Source organism: Sporothrix schenckii (assembly GCF_000961545.1).
Source record: "Sporothrix schenckii 1099-18 chromosome Unknown Cont41, whole genome shotgun sequence".
Taxonomy (NCBI): domain Eukaryota; kingdom Fungi; phylum Ascomycota; class Sordariomycetes; order Ophiostomatales; family Ophiostomataceae; genus Sporothrix; species Sporothrix schenckii.
In genome coordinates, this window is record NW_015971142.1 from 4,174,535 (window position 1) to 4,192,858 (window position 18,324).

Genomic DNA, 18,324 nt, shown 5'->3' on the forward strand with positions numbered 1-18,324 from the left:
AATAGCGAATGACAAACCTTTGATGTTTGTTGCTTGTTGTGATGCGATGCTTCATGAGTGTCCGACTGCACGGTTTCTGGAAAGGATATTATTTGTTTTCGTGCCCGCTCCAGCATTGTTTCCTTGCCAAGGCGCGAGAGGACGGGTGCAATTTACAGCAATAAACGACACCAAAGCAGGCGAGCCCCTGAACCGGGTCGCTGGAAGTGGCACCAAAATAAGAAAGACAATGGAGGCCGGAGAATATTCAAGTAACTGTTGTGGTGCGGAGAATTCAGGTCAGTTCGTCTGGTGTCCGAGTTTTTTTATTCTTTCAGCACAGCCCCCCTTGGCAAACGCGTGCCCGAATGTGCAGGCGTGTTTAATTTGAGTCGGTTTGGATGTATGGGCGGTGAGTTCGTATTTATGATTTTGATCGTGAGGCAAGATGTGTCGATTTGAATACGGCGGCCAAGAGAAGGACTCTCTTTTTATGTCTGCGCATTCTCTTCTCTTCCCAAAAACATCCTCTGTCGACTCCCCAACTGGCGTTTTTCGAGTATTTTATTTTGCCCTGCCAGAGCCTCACGTCTCTTCGTCGAGCTGTTGGCCTATTTCCCCTGCATAACGCCAAGGCTGAAGCTAACCAGACTGGGTGACAGCCAACGCTTTTATTGGACTCAAGTCTGGACACCCACGAGAGGGAGCATTGACAGGGAGAAAGGAAAGAGACCACAAAAAGAATAGAGAGAGTGGACAAGTCAGAACAACCAAAAAGGAAAAAAAAACGGGGCAGCAGGATGGGCAAGGCAGGGGTCCAGAGAGGTGTGGGCCGGGAAGTCAAAGTCGGGCAAGCTTATTCTGTACTTGCACATTTTGGGTTTGTCGACACGACTCGTTCTCCCTTTGTTTCTCAAGTCTCATGGTCGTCTGTACGAGGCCGGAGAACAACATACTTTCAAATGCTTCTCTGGCATGGCGTTCTTGGACAAGTGCTTGTCCTGGGTTGGCATTGTCGTCCCGCATCAAGCTTGCAGTAGTGTCATGGCGTGTTTCTGTTTTTTTGGTGTACGGAGTATGTTGCCTTGTACTTCGGAACTGTTTACACAGAAAACGGCAGCGAACGACTCGTGCCATGTCTGCATGGTCGCTGTCGACGTGTGTCGACAACTCGCCTCCAAATGAACCCCTGTGCTTTTCGTTCTTATTCATGTTGACTTACTGTGTAATGCTTCCCGTGACTGCGTTCCATTCCCACTCTGCGTCTCGCTGCCACCCTCCAACCTGCACTGGACAATCGTGGTCGCGTGCCAAGACCTCGTGTTGACGCTGGCGTCTCCTCCCCCCATCCCCCCCTTTTCTGACTCTTTGGTTCATTTTGGCTTTTCCGGCACCTCCCTCCCATCCTAGGGCGCGCTTTTCCTGTCTCTGCCCACTCGTGTGCGGCGTAAACGTCCCTGTCTGTTGTAGTCGATCCTCGCTGCTCACAGCCGCTTGACTCGGATGGCACACCTGTGCTGTCATCCCCAGTTTTGTTCACATTTTCGTGGAGGGCCCTCTTCTCTCGAAATAGGCATGGGACAACTGCAAACGAGAGTGACGATGGACGGCCAAGACCGCCCGAGTCGGTCAGTGCATTTTGGGGGCGTTCCTGTCAGCACCTCGTCGTGCCTTCCATCCTGCTTTCTCTTTTGGTGTGTGTTGTACGTACTCTGTAAACCTCTTTCGTTCTTTACTCTTTCTTTTTCTTTCATTGTCACCGTGACACCTCTCTCGATCGTGTTGCCGTCCGGGATGCCCATGCGCCTGTCCAACTCATAACCGTCACTCGTTCATCCAGTCACTCTTTCTTCCCTCGGCAATCCTGCGCGCCTTCTATTCTCACCAATTTACTCCAAGACGATTCTTTCACGTCTATCGACTTGTTGTTCGTAATATACCGCTCGTCGCCACCGCCGGCCATCCCACAGCCATGAGGTTCTCCACGTCCGCTGCCGCCAGTCTCGCGACGGCGCTTCTCGCGCCAACGGTCACGGCCCTTGATGTCGACCTCAACTCGCCAGGTTTGTTTTCTGTGTGTTTCGCCTCGTCGCTCCGTCCACCATCCTAACATCCTAACCTCCACAGCCTCCATCAAGGCCGCCTGCAAGGTCCTTGCCAAGCAGCTCTTGACCTACTACCACGGCGACCAACCCGGCTGGGTGCCCGGCATCCTGCCCGGTCCGCCGCCCAACGGCGACTACTACTGGTGGGAGGGCGGCGCCATGTGGGGGACGCTCATCGACTACTGGCGCTACACGCAGGACACGCAGTACAACAACATGACGGAGACTGCGCTGCTCTTCCAGACCGGCCCGCCGCAGAACTGCTACATGCCGCCCAACTGGACGGCCTCGCTCGGCAACGATGACCAGGGCTTCTGGGGCCTGTCGGCCATGCTCGCGGCCGAGTCCAACTTCCAGAACCCGCCCGACGACCAGCCGCAGTGGCTCGCCCTGGCCCAGGCCGTGTGGAACACGCAGGCCGCGCCCGACCGCCACGACCAGACGTGCGGCGGCGGCATGCGCTGGCAGATCCCGCTGACGAACAACGGCTACGACTACAAGAACTCCATTGCCAACGGCATCTTCTTCAACATGGGCGCGCGGCTGGCGCGCTACACGAAGAACGACACGTACGCGCAGGAGGCCATCAAGACCTGGGACTGGGTCGCCGGCGTCGGCCTGATGTCGTCCAACTACGACATCTACGACGGCGCGCACGTCGAGAAGAACTGCACCGACATTGCCAAGGCGCAGTTTACGTACAACGCCGCCGTCTATCTGCAGGGCGCGGCCTTTATGTACAACTATGTACGTGCAATGCCGAACAACTACACTCGTGGCGAATTTTTTTTTTTTTTTTTCATTGTGCTTGTTTGTACTGACACACACAGACCAACGGATCGACGCTCTGGAAGAACCGCGTGCTCGGCCTCACCAACCGCGCCGTCAAGCTCTTCTTTGACCAGGGCGGCGCCGTCGAGATCTCCTGCGAGCTCCCCGACCGCATCCAGTGCACCACCGACATGCTGACCTTCAAGGGCTTCCTGCACCGCTGGATGGCCGCCACCACCCAGATCGCCCCCTTTGTCCACGACATCATCATGCCCGCCCTCAAAAAGTCCACCGCCGCCGCCATGAAGTCGTGCGACAGCGCCGGCGTCTGCGGCTTCCGCTGGACCACCGGCGCCTACGACGGCATGACCGGCGCCGGCCAGCAGATGAACGCCCTCGCCGCCCTCTCGAGCCTGCTCGTCGACCAGGCCTATGTGCACCCGCCCTTTGCCAACGGCACCGGCGCCACCAGCAAGGGCAACCCGGCCGCCGGCCTCGACACGACGGGCGTGCGCGACGGCCTGCTGGGGCCCGTCACCACGGCCGACCGCGCCGGCGCCGGCATCCTGACGCTGCTGATGCTGTCCAGTCTGTTGCTGGCGTGTGGGTGGCTGAGCACCAACATGTCGGAGAACGGCAAGTGGAACTCGCTGTCGTGAGCGGCGGAAGGGCTTACACGGCACGTCTGTTAAAATTGGTATTTTGCATCGAGCGAGTTTGATTTGATTTTCTTAGCTTGCTGTTCTTCTTTTGGTTCTTAGGTATTATTGTCTTCTTAGTTACCCTCGACGGCGCACGACGGTTGGCGTTCATGGCATTGGCACTCGTTTCTGGTCCTTCTTTTCCTACTTTTCTTTTCTTCCTTTCTTACACTCGCTATGAAAATGTTTCAAGGGCATGCTGACCCGAAATTAGGGGACAATCCATCCCAATGCTGTACATTATTTAGTTTTATTCCCACCCAAATCTGGTTTACTTGAACACCAATTATTACATTTAAGAGCTTTCTCTTGCATAACATGTTGCTGACTGCAGTCGTAATGCGAACCGGTATTCGGTAACGATAAAAAAAAGTCGACAAAATAAAAAAATCAAAACAATCCCAAACGCCGGCTTATGCGTACGCTTACGAAAAACAGGTTCACTTATATTTACACCCCCCCGTCGTCGCCCGGATTCTGTCCCTGCCAGTCCGCTACCCACTGCGTGACAAAGTCCACCTCGTCTGCCTGCACGTCCCGGACTGTCTTCGGCGGCAGGTCGGCCGTCGTCTCGTTGTCAAAGAGGCCGTACTCGTCCCAGTGGTGCACCGCGCCCGGAATGAGCAGGAACGGCTCCTCGGTCGACGACACGCGGTCCGGCACCCCGAGCGCGTGCGGTGTCGCCGCACGCCACGGATCGGCCTCGCCGTCCACAATGGCCAGCCGCGGGAAGCGGATGTCGTACCCGCCGAGCTTGTTGACCGACTCGACGTCCGGCGGCGCGTCAATGCCAAAGGCGTCGCGGCAGATGATGGACAGGTAGTCGAGATCGAGGAGCCGGCTGATGAGCGGCAGCTGGTCCGACGGCACGCCGGACCCGGTGGCCAGGTAGCCCCACTGCGTGCAGTACTGGTACGTCCAGGCCCGCCAGCGCTGCGTGCTGTCGTCCTGCCGGAAGAATGTGCTGTTACGGTTCGTGAAGCACTGGTCCTGCGTGCGCTCGGTGGCATTGCACGGGTGTGTCGCATGCACCCAACCGATAAAGTTGAGGAACGGCAGCTCGAGGGCGTCGAACGCAGCGCCATAGCTTGTTGCTTGGATCAGGTCGCGCACGGCACCGCGGCGGTCGGCCACGTCCGGGTACAGCAGCTCGTCGGCCGTGACGTTGGTACAGTACCAGCCAAAGTTCGGATTGTTCTCGGCCGGGTCCCAGTTTGTATCCTGCCAGCCGCCGAGGGCGTCGCTCAGGACCGAGGCAAAGTCGTCGTCGTACGTCATGTTCCTGAGGCCAAAAACGCCCTTGAGTTTGGCGACAAGGTCGGCCGGGGTGTCGCCGAGAGCGCCGGCCAGTGGCACCTGGCCCACTGGCTGCTCCTCGTAGATGTCGTCGTGACTGTCGTCGCCATCGCCGTGGCCACCGCCACGGCCATCGCCCTCGTTGTCGAGGGCCTGCCGCCCCGCCAACAAGATCTGGTCGGCCACGTGCAGCAGCTTCTGCGTCCGCTGTACACACTCCTGCGGCCCAAACAGCCGCTGTGCCTCGTAGTACTGCCAGTAGTCGTGGATGGCCACGGTCACGCCCGACGACGAAATCGCGCCCCAGAACACGTCCGGGTACAGCACCCGCAAAAAGGCCGCAAAGACGCCGGCGTACGACCCGCCGTACACGATCCACGGCGCGCCCACATGCGGCATCAGATCCTCATCCTCGAGCCCAGGAAACACGACGTGGGTCGCAAAGTACGCCGTGTCGGCCATGGCCTGGTCGGTGTGCAGGAAGCGGAGGGCGGCGGTGGACAGGTTGCCGTACGGGACGCTCTCGCCATAGTACCGGTGCTCGAGCACGACGGCCAGCCCGTGGGTGGCTTGTGCGAGACGGGCAGCAATGCCCTTTTGGAGGAAGGGCAGGCGATTGGCCCCGTTGGTCTCGCCGGCAGCCAGCACGATGACGGGTCCGCCCGGCTGGTAGGCAGAGGCATCGAACCAGTACCGCAGCGGGAACGTGTCGTTGACGTGCGGCGCGTAGCGGGAGTCGTTGTGGAAGTGGTCGACGGGGACCGAGAGGTTGTAGACGGGGTACGCAGGTAGGTCGCGTGTCGCGAGAGACGGCTCGCCAGGCCCATCCTCCCGGATTTGTTTTTGCAGCTCTCGGATCGGCTGCCAGGTCCGGAGACTCGAGGCGGTCGGCAGCGCGGAGAGCAGCTGAAGCAGCCAAGCTGCGATGGCTGCACGAGAAGAAAAGCGCATTGTGTACGGCAGTCGTGGTCGGCAGAGTGTTTTGCCACCTTACTCGCCTTTGTCGCCTCGTTTGCTGTGTTTTGATTCTTGCAAGTTGTGTGTGATCGAGGGGATCTGGAAAATGCCCCGTGAAATGAATGACTTCCCCAGAACGTATCGGAGATCGCTGGACAGCGGTTCATCGCGCGCTGGGGCCAGCGCCACAGCGCCCCAGCGCCGGACGCGGCAAAAATGGCCGACCGGACGACGGTCAGTGGACGAAACCCCCCGAACAAGCAATGCTCAGTTGCCTATTCCGGCCTGGAATGGGGCCCCTGAAGTCACTTGCGGCAGTGCTTGGGTGGTCGTTTGACGCAGTAAAATGGCCATTTCCATACTAGGCAAGATTGGGTGACATACAGGGGAGTATACTGAAGTTAAGGGGCTTTTCAAGAAGACAGGCAGACGGAGACACAACGAACAGGAGCAGTGAGGTTCCTGAAGCCATCAAGGTAATTATTTATTGGTGAAAGGGACAATGCCCAATCATATTGGTTCAATGGCATTCGACCTCTCCATTTGTTGGTCTGTGGACAGCTGATAGCAAGACAAAGTTCGCCTTTGCGCTTGCTTTGCCTTTGCTTTTTCCTATTCTTAATCTTCTCTGTTCCCAATCCTGGCGTGGATTCTGCCGTGGTCTTTTTAATCATTAATCAGGGCGCACTTAACAGTTCGACGTCCTCTTCGAGCTGCTCGAGCCGGTTGTCCGTGTACACTCTGCTACCCGTCACCGTTACCACGTCTCAGACGGCCAACCGCGTAGGCCAGGTGGTCTTACACGGTGACCTGCAACAGTTTGTTGGCAACGCGGAGGAATTGTAGAGTCGGGATGGCGAGGGCGATCGATTAGGCTCGGGTGTAGTAAGATGGTCGCAGCCGGCGCAAGTGAGCTGCCAAAGTACGGCAAGCTTTCGAGGAGGCTGTCATGAACAGCCACGAGATCTTCGAGAACGATGTTGACCCATGTAGGGCTGTCGCGACGTATGTGCATGGCCCCGCGTTTGCATGCCCCAGCCGGACTTTGCAGCACAAGTCCATGGCCATCACGAGCCGGAGGCTGTCCAGGAGCCGTGGCCACGGAGGCAGGAGAACATGCCGTCCAGGTTGTAGCTGATTACGAAGACCAGATATAATCAGGTGCAACTCGTTCACGGACGGCACATAACTCCACAGCCGAAGCAAAGTCAAAACTGGAACATAATAGCTCACCGAAAAGGAACACAAAATGAAGACAGACACATACCCTGAGACATCGTATCATGTTTCCATCTCCTCTTCGGATCGCCGTCACGATGTCCTCCCAGTTAGTGAACATTAGCGCACGTTCCCCAGATTCTAGGCGCCAATTCAAGCGCGGCAAACGCTGTGGCAGCAAGGTCGTAGCCACCCATTGCACTTTACGGCTTCTTTTGTTGCAATTTTCATTACATGTCCAGCCGTCTCGTGGCCACCTTGGCAGCAGCGTTGCGGCACAAATAGAGGCATGCGAACCGGTGAGCCGCGGGTGAGAGGAACCGGGCGGCGTGAGAAGGCTGCCAGCCGCTTCCCCTACGGATGCCAAAAACAGACGCCACTTACGTCCCTGATAATTTAGTTACCGCGGGACTTTACCAAGATTGGAAAAGGATATTAGGGGAGGTCTAAGATGACTGAAAAGACTGTAAAAAGACAGTGTGTATACATAGGTTGTCTATTTTATATACATGTAACTTAACATTGGCGACGTTTGATACTTTTTCGGTTTCGGCATAGTTTGTATATCGGTTTTGTTATACATGTACACTTCACCTATCTCAAAGCAAAGCTTACGGTAGGCACCATTGCCTACTTTCTCGTACCAATCGAGACGAAATCATCACATCTGCCCATATTTCCGAGCGGGACTCAGTATTTCAGCCCCGAAATGAGTCCCTCTCTCCACGTACGGCCACAGATACTGGAGAATACGGGATCCCGTCTGCTCTCCCTTAGTCAAGCCAGTAATCGGCGGATTAGTAGTTGGGTCGGTGACGACCAGCGAATACCCGCTGCTGTACGTTGTTGTATTTTTGTAGGACGTTTTGTGTTTTTGCCCGTATCGTCGTCATTGCATGTAGTCTTTTGGAGGCAGTTGAGACAGGCCAGAAATGGCTTTGGCATGTGCTACGGCTCGAGACAGGTGGCACAGGTACTGAGATCGGAAATCTCCGCACAGTGAATATACTGTGCGGAATACAGTGCCCTAGATGTGTAAATACTACATACTTCTTTGATCACTGCCTGAAAATGGACCGACCATATCGTAGCAAAATCTACGGCATTTTCGATACTTACAAGTCCCTGCAAACTGTATGTGAAAGCCTAGGACCTGCTCTCGAACAACGTCTTGACACTGCTCGTTGTGGAGGACTTTCGGGGCTTTCAACGCTAATTCCCGATACGAGGCAGAGTTTAAAAGGTTTTTCGGCCCAGGTATCTGGCACTGGCATTAGCCCCCTATTGAAGCCTGTGTGGAAGCCGCTAGCATCTTGGCTCGCCCCTAAACCCACTGAGCCCGCAGCGCACATGCCCACCCACGGCCCAGAGCAGCGCGCCTGGAAAGCGGCTCCTTCCAAGAACGGCATTTGCCGCCAATCTGCAGGCACTTTCCTCAGCCGTGCCAATCCTCACTCTGCCCAACACCATCTCCTTTTCTTCAGCGGACAGCGATCCAAGACACGACCAAATTGACGACTGTACGCCGATCGACCACGACCTACATTCGACCATTCGACGCTGTCTACGGACCAACGACTGCGACGACCGGCCCTCTCGTCGCTCGGCCGGGGCCCAAGCGATGGCTGCGCTCCAGCCATAGCATCGAGACGCATCGCATCGACACCTCCGATTTCCAGAGTTTGTCACTGGCTCTCCGTTCCTCACTCTGTCCCTCTCTCTCGCTCCCACCTCCCCCTCCCGTCCATCTGCGACACAATGGACGCCATGCGGGCCCCCAAGCGGGCCCACGACGACGATGGCGCGCCAGGCGTGTCGTCGGAGCCAGGATCAGGATCCCATGCATCGTCGGCGCGGACCAAGCAGGCCAAGTTCGACAGCGCGACTGCCTCGTCCTACGCGCCCGACTTCTCCTCCGTCGTCAAGAACAAGCTGCAGTCCTACACCCGCACCGGCCAGGCCTGCGACCGCTGCAAAGTGCGCAAGATCCGCTGCGACGCCCTGCCCGAGGGCTGCTCGCACTGCCTGAGCCAGAACCTCGAGTGCTACGTCACCGACCGCATCTCCGGCCGCACCGAGCGACGCGGCTACCTGCAGGAGCTGGAGCGCGAGAAGACGGCCATGGCGCGGCACATTGAGCAGCTGCAGTCGCTGCTGCAGGACAAGGGCGGCGTCGAGGTGCTGCCGTGGCGGTGGTCGCCGTACGCGCCGGTCTGCCCGCCTGGAATGGCTCTGGACAGCGAGGGGCGTGTTGTGAACGTCAAGGGCGAGGACAGCGAGAGTGCTGACGCCGACAGCAACCACGACGCCGGCGAGGACGGGGCACACGGCGGCGCACAGGACAGGCGGCTGTGGACTTACATGGGCTCTGTCTGGTGGCGGCCGGCGCCAGGCGCCGCCAAGAACACGAATGCAGCCGCCTCCCATTCGGCGACGACCACCTCTCTCGTCTCGGCCGGCCGGGCCGCGTCGACCACCGCCTCCGTCTCGACGCCCAACACGCCCACGTACACATACGCCTACACGCCCGCGCCCGCGTCGCCCACGTCCGCTCTCCAGTCGGGCCCCGTCGACAGCTACCTGGGCGTCTACGCCGACCGAGCGCCGCTCAGTTCCGTCAACGGCACACAGGTCTCCATCCTCGGCACGCTGCTCGACATCGACGCCGCCGACACGGGCCACGAGCCGGAGCCGTCTGCCATCTACCGCGAGCCCACGGGCCTCTACAACCGCTCGCTCAATTCGTTCCTGCGCTCCGCCACGAACATCAACCCGCCGCTGGACAACAGCGTCGAGCTGCCGTCGCGGTCCGACGCGTTTGAGTACTCGGAGTGGTACTTCTTGATGGTCCAGCCGTTTGCGCCCATCCTGCACAAGCCGACCTACCTGACGCTGCTCACGCGCATCTACGACGACCCCAAGTTCACGCCGACGACATCCGAGCTGGTCATTGTGCACATGGTCTTCTCCATCATCTACTTCCAGTACGGCGTGCGCAACCGCGAGGAGCTGGCGCGCCAGATTCACCTGCACGACCTGTCCAACAAGCATTACCACTGGTCCCTCTCCAAGTTCTACTACATTGCCTCGGACTTTTCCGTCACCGCCGTCCAGGCCCTCGTGCTCATCACGCTCTACACGCGCGCCTTCCCCAAGCCGAGCTGCGGCTCGACCGTTGCCATGGCGGCCCTCACCAAGGCCATCGACCTGGGCCTGCACCGCTCGTCCGGCCTCCCCGCCGCGCGCACGACGCTCACCAACGAGATGCGCAAGCGCGCCTGGTGGTGCTCCCTGATGATGGCGGCGACGCTCAACGGCCGGCTGGGCCGGCCCCTCCCCCTTCGCGTCGAAGACTTTGACACGGAGCTGCCCGTGGCCATCAACGACGAGTACCTGACGGAGCAGGGCATCACGGACCCGGCCATGGTCGGCGAGGCCACGTTTCTGGTCGGCCTGCACGCGATGCAGTACACGCCGCTGTACATGGAGATGTTCTCGCACCTCTACGGCGTCCGCCGCGACCCGCGCCGCTACGCGCCCCTCGTGCGCGACCTCGAGGCGCAGTACCACGCCATCCAGGCGCGCCTGCCGCCCGAGCTGCACGTCGACCAGTGCAAGCCCGCGTCGCTCATGTACGCGCTCTATGCGCAGGCCGTGTCGCTCGAGTTCCAGCTGTGCCTGCACCACCCGTCGGCCTGCATGACCACCGACCCGCAGGTCTTTGCCGAGAACACGCGCATCTGCGAGGAGACGGCGCGCACGCTGCTGCGCCACGTCCAGAAGCTGCTGGCGCTCAAGTCGCTCGACACCACCTGGTACCAGATGTCGGTGTACTGCGCCGCCATGTTCTCCATGCTGGCCGCCGCCTGGGAGCGCCGCCGCACGGCCACGGCCGACGACATGGAGCGCCTGCAGGACGAGACGAGCATCTGGCTGTCCATTATTGCCGAGATCGGCCTGCTGACCGGCGCCCGCGACAACGGCCAGCCGTTCAACCGCAAGCTGACGCAGATCTGCGCGCGCACCATTTTCGGCATTCTCCAGGACATGCCCGCGGCGGCGCGGCATGCCGTCATGGCGAGCAACGCGCGCGCCATTCAAGGGCGCGGACGGCCTGTCAATGGCGTGCCGGCGGCTCTGCTGCCGGGACCGACGGCCGGTGGTGGGCCAGCACCGGGGGGCCGGCCCTCGTCCCAGCATGCCAGTTACGACCTCGGCCACGGCCACAGCCACGGCCATGGCCACGGCCACGGCAACGGGCATCACTCACCGCCGAGCAACGTCGACAGTGTGGCGTTGCATCTCGAGACGCAGGCGCGGCTGAAGCTCGAGGGACGCGGCCAGCTGTCGCCCGCGGCCCAGCCGCCTCCGCAGTCGCAGCCACCACCGCCAGCGCAGCAGCAGCAACAGCAGCAGCAGCAGCAACAACAACAACAACACCAACAACAACAAATGCCAGCACACCAACAGCACCCTGCATTCCACCCGTCCATGATCCCGGCCACGACAGACGACTTTGTCACGACGTCGGCCTTGGGCTACGACCAGCACGCACAGCAGCAAGGACCGCAGCCGTCATCGCATGAACAGCATGCGCAGCATGCCCAGCAACAACACCAACACCAACAACAACAGCCCCTCATGTCCTTTACGTCCTCGGCCCTCGGCGCCCCCGCCAACCCCTGGACCAACTGGACCGCGTCCATTGCCGACAGCCAGCAGTCCAACGACGACCGCTTCACGAGCGCCGACGCCCTCTTGGACCTGAGCATGCTGCACCAGCGCCTCGCGCCCGTGGCATCGGTGGCATCGGTGGCATCGGTGCCGCCCATGCACGGTGTCCCCGTGCTCGACGGCAGCACCATCGGCAACGGCGAACCGACAACGAGCGTCGGCATGGCCAACATGATGGTCCCGGTCGGCCCAGGCGTCACGACGCTGGGTCCCGTGGAACCGCAGCAGGCGCAGCCGGCCGACATGAACACGCACTCGGCGCAGTGGCCCCTGATCCTCTTCCAGTAGGATAGGACGAAGAGCGAAATCTAGTGTGCTGGACAGCACTGTACTTTTACAGAGTATTGTTTACCGTTTTGTTTTCATGGAAGGCGTTACAGGGCTACAGCGTGTCTGATCAGGATTATAAGGAGGAAACGTATACTTGGCATAATGGAGTTACGGGTATATATCTTGTCATATTATTGTTTGGACACATTTGTGAATGTCTATTTTGTTTTGAAACGTGTCGGCTGGCCCTGCCAGATATGGACAGCTCTTGCCGAGATGCCAATGATGGTGACGGAGTCCTGTCTGATCCAAATGGGAGGTAATTTCTGGAGCGGCGAGAGGTTGCGGCATCGTCTCGTCTTGTTATCGGATGAACTGTTCATACTCATGGAGTTTGAGCTTGCAGACATCGTGGTCACGTCGGCAGGACATGCCCAAGAGAGCGAGGTTCAGTTCATGGAGCAGTTCATGAAGCCTAATACAATATCAGAGCTTCGAAGCGGAGAGCTGTGTCTGCTAGCATCGCGTTCATGGGATTCGCCGTTCAGAATCTAGGGCCGTTTCGGCCCACTGCGATCCTTCACCCAGGTCTGGCCTGCCGTCAAAAGCAGAAGCCCTTCAGCACCCTTGCTTATGTTGAGAACCTTCCTAAACGGCGCTGTAGCCCGGACGGGGATCAGGGAACACGGTTGGTCCTACTGATAAGGCGCTACTCTGCGATTCGTGGAGAGGACCCCGCAAGAGACCACTTACACGCATGGCGCGATAGAGATACGCACTTTGTCGACCATCGCCATGCTGGTCCCGGCTTTGGACTGCGACGCGTTATGTCTCTAATTCGGCTCGACTTGCCCGTTTCGTCCATGTCGATTGTGGACGGAGAGGCTCTGCTCATTGCTCAATGCTTGATGTGCTTGTAGTTGAAGCGTTGATGGCCTCCTGCGTTGCTTGGAGCTTTTCGTCCTTCCAGGCGCCTTCCCATTCCGTTGTTGCTCGATTGGACACTGTACAAGCAATCCAACATCTCATATTCGCCTCACTGTCTTTGCAGAACCATACGTCTTCCCTGCTGTTACTGCCTTCTGTTATGGTTCCCTTTTTGTCGGGAACGACTCTAACAACACCAGCGATTGATACCAGCCGACTTTGCACAAAGTGCATCGGCAATCGGCCAAGATTCATTTGCCAAGAGATGGCCGTTGCCAAGATATGGACGTTGAAGACCACAACGACATTGGGCCCTTCGACATTGTATGTTGATGGTCAGTCAACGTCCACGGTTGCCTTTCCGGCCACCTCCGATCAGTGCTTCGCACCGTAATGTGTTCCCTTTTTGGACTCACCATGACATTGCGTTTCCCTTTCCACGTTCGTGTCTTCCGTGTACACGACAGCCTTGATAGCTGGGGGCTTATCGTACGAGCCCTGCCTCCTGATATTGTTGTACTCCCCTGCATGCGGCCTAGCAAACGACGGACATCAAGGATGTCAATATCTCCGTCACTGATTGTATTCTTCGAGGCAGTCCCTTTTGTTTTTCGCGCAGGCAACATTCGCACTGAAGCAAACACTATCTAGGATACAGCCTGTGCCGTGTCTGTCGCTTTTCTTCCCCCAATTTCTTCTTTTCTCCCTTCGGCAATGAGGGAGTCGGGACTGTCGTAACAGATACGCCATTTGCTTCTTGTGAATTCGCTTCAGTATCAATGCGCTTCTGCCTTCTGCACCTTACGGCTTGGCTTTGTCCGGTCCTTGGCTTTCCCGACTCTCTGGACGACACTCTATTCTATTTCTTCCATTCGTTTTCTGGCACTCCTTCATACACCCATGCAGATCTCACCGCGAACAGTCTCGGCCAGGCCGATGCCCGACGGATCCGATAAACAGAAGCGGGGCATGGAAAGTCACTTTATGATAACATCCGGTATATGGACGGACAACATTGTCGACTGCCAACTGAATGTAATGGACGTGCGATTGTTTTTTTTCTGTGTCCTTTTTTTTTTTTTTTTTTCTTCCTCTCCTTCGGCCAAGACGAGCCACGCCGAAACAAGCTTTTCTCGCCATTTCTTCTCATCTCTTGTCTCGATCGTCGTCGCTGACGTCTCTTCCCCCACCATGCAATGTTGCATGAACATGGTACGTCGTCCATGACTGGCGCCATCGACAAACATCGACAACGATTGGATGGCGCAGTTCGTTGGACCATCCTTATCTTCACCGTTCTCGCACCATTGCACTACCCCGGGAATTTACTACATAGCCTTATCTAAGTGTATGTCATACTACCATGCAGAGAAGGGTAGCGGATCGTGTATTCGCCGTACTGCCATTCGAAGCGGACTTGACCTTATTCACACCAACAGGAGGCGACACCGGACACGCTCCTCTCCATTTGCCGTTGCGTCTCTCTTCTGGACTCGAAGCTATGTGCGGTGGTCTGTGGGGTAATGGCCGCGTCGAGACGGGGCCTTGATACGTACAGGCCCCAGGGACAGCGACGGCCGTGGGTATTCGGATGACGATGCTGTGGCGTTGATCACTCGCACATGCAGCTTCTGAACCGTGCAGAGTACAAAGTAATTACCTGATTGTCGTAGCATCACCCACCCAGCAGCGTCACCCCTTGTATTTATACCGCCGCCCCCTTTCTTTGTTAGCTGCGGGTTGTTAAAGTGCTGTCTTGCCTGTTGTTTTATGTTGTCCCCGTACTCCTTGTCATTGTCTTATTTTATGTTGTTAGATTTATTTCCTCTCTCCATCCCCAACACCCCCAACCACCATGGCCTCACCCGATGTCGAGGCCCCTGTCGACCCCAAGTTGGCGGCGGCCACCGCATCGGCCGTTGATGCCAGCCTCGCGAGCACCGCCGACGCCGAGCTGCTCGCCACGCTGGGCTACAAACAAGAGCTGAAGCGCAACTTCAGCACGCTCGAGGTCTTTGGCATTGCCTTTTCCATCATGGGCCTGCTGCCGTCGATTGCCAGCACGCTGGCCTTCTCGCTGCCGGCGGGGCCCGGTGGCATGGTCTGGTCGTGGTTCGTGGCCTCGGGCTGCATCTTTGTCGTGGGCCTGGCCATGGCCGACCTGGGCAGCGCCATGCCGACGAGCGGCGGCCTGTACTACTGGACGCACTACTACGCGAGCCCGCGCACGCGCAACTACCTGTCCTTCCTCGTCGGCTACAGCAACAGCCTGGGCCTGATCGGCGGGCTCTGCAGCATCGACTACGGCGGCGCCCTCATGTTCTGCTCGCTGCTTGTCATCCACCGCGACGGCGACTGGGAGGCGTCCAACGGCACGGTCTACGCCGTGTTCCTGGCCATTGTGCTGACGCACGGCGTGCTGGCGTCAGTGCTCAACAAGGTCATGAACAAGCTGCAGACGGTGGCCGTGTGCCTGAACATTGCCCTGATGCTGGCCACCGTCATTGCGCTGCCCGTGGGCCTGAAGCGCGCGGGCGCGGGTACCCACGGCGTCAACGACGGGCGCTTCATCTTCGGGACGCTCGACAACCTCGCCGCGTGGCCCCGCGGCTGGACGTTTATGCTCGCGTGGCTGTCGCCCATCTGGACCATTGGCTCCTTTGACGCCTGCGTGCACATGTCCGAGGAGGCGTCCAACGCCGCCAAGGCCGTGCCGCTGGGCATCCTGTCGTCCATCGGCATGTGCTGGCTGCTGGGCTTTGTGCTCGTCATTGTCATCGCCGCCTGCATCGACCCCGCCATCGACAACGTGCTCGGCAGCGTCTACGGCCAGCCCATGGCCCAGATCTACTACGACGCCCTCGGCAAGAGCGGCACCCTCGGCTTCATGTCGTTTTTGTTCATCGTGCAGTACCTCATGGGCCTGTCCATCCTCGTCGCGGGCTCGCGCCAGGCCTGGGCGTTTTCGCGCGACGGCGCCCTGCCGTTTTCCAGCTACCTCCGCAAGATTGTACGTCTCGTGTCCTCGCTACACTTTTTCTTTCTTTTTTTTTTGTCCTCGCTTCGGTCGCTTCAAACTCCCTTTCCCGTATTCCCTCGTACTCGCAACTAACGCTTCCCAGAGCAAAACGTTCGGCTACATCCCCGTCCGCACCATCTGGGCCTGCGTCTTCGTCGCCGCCGTCCTCGGCCTCCTCTGCCTCATCGCCCCCGCCGCCGCCTCGGCCCTCTTCTCCCTCGCCGTCGCCGGCAACAACCTTGCCTGGGGCACCCCCGTCTTCGCCCGCGTCGTCTGGGGCCAAGCCCGCTTCCGCCCCGGCGCGTTCTACACCGGCCGCTACTCCCTGCCCATTGCCTGGTTCTGCGTCGTGTTTTTGCTCTACGGCATCGTCCTGTCCATGTTCCCCGTCGGCGGGCCCAACCCAGACCCGCAGGCCATGAACTACACCGTGGTCATCAACATGGCCGTCTGGGGCGGCGCCTCGCTCTACTACCTCGTCGACGCGCGCAAGTGGTTCAAGGGGCCCAAGATGACGCTGGGCGAGGGCGAGGGCAACGACGGCATTGTGGGCGGCAGTGTGGGCGACATTGTGGAGATTGCGGGCGTGGGCGTGCCGGTGGCGCCGACGGCGACGGCCGAGAATACGCCGTCGACGGACAAGGAGAAGAGTGGTTGAGGAGGATAGTGGCTGTCCATGGACGAGACAGAAAGGTAGAGTCGATATGTACGCAGCCGACGTGCTCTACAGAACAATTATACAGATAATAGACAATTGAAGACGGTGTTGAGTCTGGTGGCGCGACGGACAGATGTCCATGCACTCTGTACCTGAAGACTTATGTGCCGACTGGATATGCTTCATGGCCTCGCAGTGAGATGCACAAACTCACGGCATTTATATGTGACATGAAATGAAGCTATGACCAGACATTGTCGGTAGTGCACGAAAGATTAGACCAAAAGTGGATGTTTTTGTCCAAATACGCCAAAAGAAGCGAGGCGCGCCGCGGGGGCAAATAAATGGATGTTAGGGAGGTGCACTTTTGCAAAAGTACCGGCCCACGCAGGGACTCTGCACAAGCGCTTGGCTACGGGATTAGTGAAGCAGGAACCGAATTGATTTCGGCGAGCAGAAGGCGTAGAGAGGGCATAGAGAGGGCGTATGTCGTCGATGTCAGACACAAAACGGGGCCAGGACGCCCCAAAAAGGAGAACAATATGAAATGCACGATCGATGCACATCCCTGCTTCTCGGTAGGCTCTGACACCTTCAGATCTGGCAGGCCAGGTTGACCGTTGCATGGTTTCATCCTTGCAGACAAGCGAGCGAACAGACAACACTGCGAGGAACGAACAGTGGCTCTTGGTCTCGTCTGTCTTGGATGGCGATGACGAGAGTTTAGCCATCGGAAGAGGAAGGACGAAGATGACGAAGAAGAGCAAAGTTACGGAACCGTTCTCCGAGAAAGACATACTGACATTGACAAACTTCAATTACAAATCATTCCATGCAGCTGTCAACATTGGGCAGGACGGTTACAACGCAAGGGATGAAGGAGAGGCTGGGCGATGGCGGTTGGGAGGGCGCAAGATACGATGGCTACGAAGCTACGAAGGTAGTATGGAGACGGAATACGACATACAGAGGGTTACGAGAGACATTGACATGCCCCGACGGTTGCAGGAGGTGTTGTCCAAGGGCGTCACAGGCGTTGTAAGGGCAGAATGACGAGGGAGAGACGGACCAGCGGATGTGATAGGCGGAAGAAGTGGAGAGAAATGGCGACGACGACAATCGCTGCCGTATTGGCGCACCGTTCTCACGAATGTCTTTCAGTGACTGACAATAATGTTGCCTGTCTGCCTGTCTGCCTGTCTGGATGTCCTCCTGTCTCCAACATATGAGAGCAGGCGGCGGTTTGTGTGCCCCCTTGTCCGCTCTTCACAAGGTGAAGAACAGATGCCGCCAGGTCGCAGACCGCCATCAACCTGGACACATCGTCTTTCTCGACCCGGTTACGGTTACACTGTTTGGTCCGTAGTCCACTGATCGACTACATCGTACCACAACCCACCGATCCCACCTCCTCCACTGGCCGCCGACTCCACTGGTTGTGATCGTCAAAAGGCTGTGGACTCACCAGAATGCACATCATTTATCCTACCATCCTGCCAACGTATCCATTGCAATAGGTGAGACAGACGACGAGACGACGAGACGACAAGACGACGAGCTAACTTTGCAGAAGCCGTTTGAGTCGTTGTACGACGTCCTTCCTATGCCCATTCACGATCGCCAATGCCTCTGTCCTCGTCTCCGGCTGTGACTGAATCCTCGGCGCCATGGAGATCCAGGCTGCCCAGC

General features: G+C 58.2%; 6 protein-coding genes across 6 annotated transcripts; 4 read left to right on the plus strand and 2 right to left on the minus strand.

Annotated features, from left to right (window-relative positions):
- Nucleotides 1–819: 819 nt before the first annotated feature.
- On the minus strand, nucleotides 820–1,503 carry SPSK_10794 (uncharacterized protein; the record flags this gene model as incomplete). The annotated part of the gene is made up of 2 exons (XM_016737068.1): nucleotides 820–1,168; nucleotides 1,202–1,503. 2 exons carry the CDS (start codon nucleotides 1,501–1,503, stop codon nucleotides 820–822), a joined length of 651 nt encoding a protein of 216 aa, XP_016591653.1.
- A 448-nt stretch (nucleotides 1,504–1,951) lies between these two features.
- Nucleotides 1,952–3,514, plus strand: SPSK_07439 (mannan endo-1,6-alpha-mannosidase; the record flags this gene model as incomplete). The annotated part of the gene is made up of 3 exons (XM_016734101.1): nucleotides 1,952–2,042; nucleotides 2,107–2,831; nucleotides 2,915–3,514. 3 exons carry the CDS (start codon nucleotides 1,952–1,954, stop codon nucleotides 3,512–3,514), a joined length of 1,416 nt encoding a protein of 471 aa, XP_016591654.1.
- A 492-nt stretch (nucleotides 3,515–4,006) lies between these two features.
- Nucleotides 4,007–5,803, minus strand: SPSK_07303 (Serine carboxypeptidase S28 family protein; the record flags this gene model as incomplete). The annotated part of the gene is made up of 1 exon (XM_016733967.1): nucleotides 4,007–5,803. The coding sequence occupies one exon, from the start codon at nucleotides 5,801–5,803 to the stop codon at nucleotides 4,007–4,009; it is 1,797 nt and encodes a 598-aa protein (XP_016591655.1).
- Nucleotides 5,804–8,098: 2,295 nt separating this feature from the next.
- SPSK_08089 (uncharacterized protein) lies at nucleotides 8,099–8,542 on the plus strand (the record flags this gene model as incomplete). The annotated part of the gene is made up of 1 exon (XM_016734734.1): nucleotides 8,099–8,542. The coding sequence occupies one exon, from the start codon at nucleotides 8,099–8,101 to the stop codon at nucleotides 8,540–8,542; it is 444 nt and encodes a 147-aa protein (XP_016591656.1).
- Nucleotides 8,543–8,785: 243 nt separating this feature from the next.
- Nucleotides 8,786–12,049, plus strand: SPSK_06946 (c6 zinc finger domain containing protein; the record flags this gene model as incomplete). Its single annotated transcript, XM_016733616.1, has 1 exon — nucleotides 8,786–12,049. One exon carries the CDS (start codon nucleotides 8,786–8,788, stop codon nucleotides 12,047–12,049), a length of 3,264 nt encoding a protein of 1,087 aa, XP_016591657.1.
- A 2,764-nt stretch (nucleotides 12,050–14,813) lies between these two features.
- On the plus strand, nucleotides 14,814–16,635 carry SPSK_07292 (GABA-specific permease; the record flags this gene model as incomplete). The annotated part of the gene is made up of 2 exons (XM_016733956.1): nucleotides 14,814–15,968; nucleotides 16,081–16,635. 2 exons carry the CDS (start codon nucleotides 14,814–14,816, stop codon nucleotides 16,633–16,635), a joined length of 1,710 nt encoding a protein of 569 aa, XP_016591658.1.
- Between the last annotated feature and the right edge of the window lie 1,689 nt (nucleotides 16,636–18,324).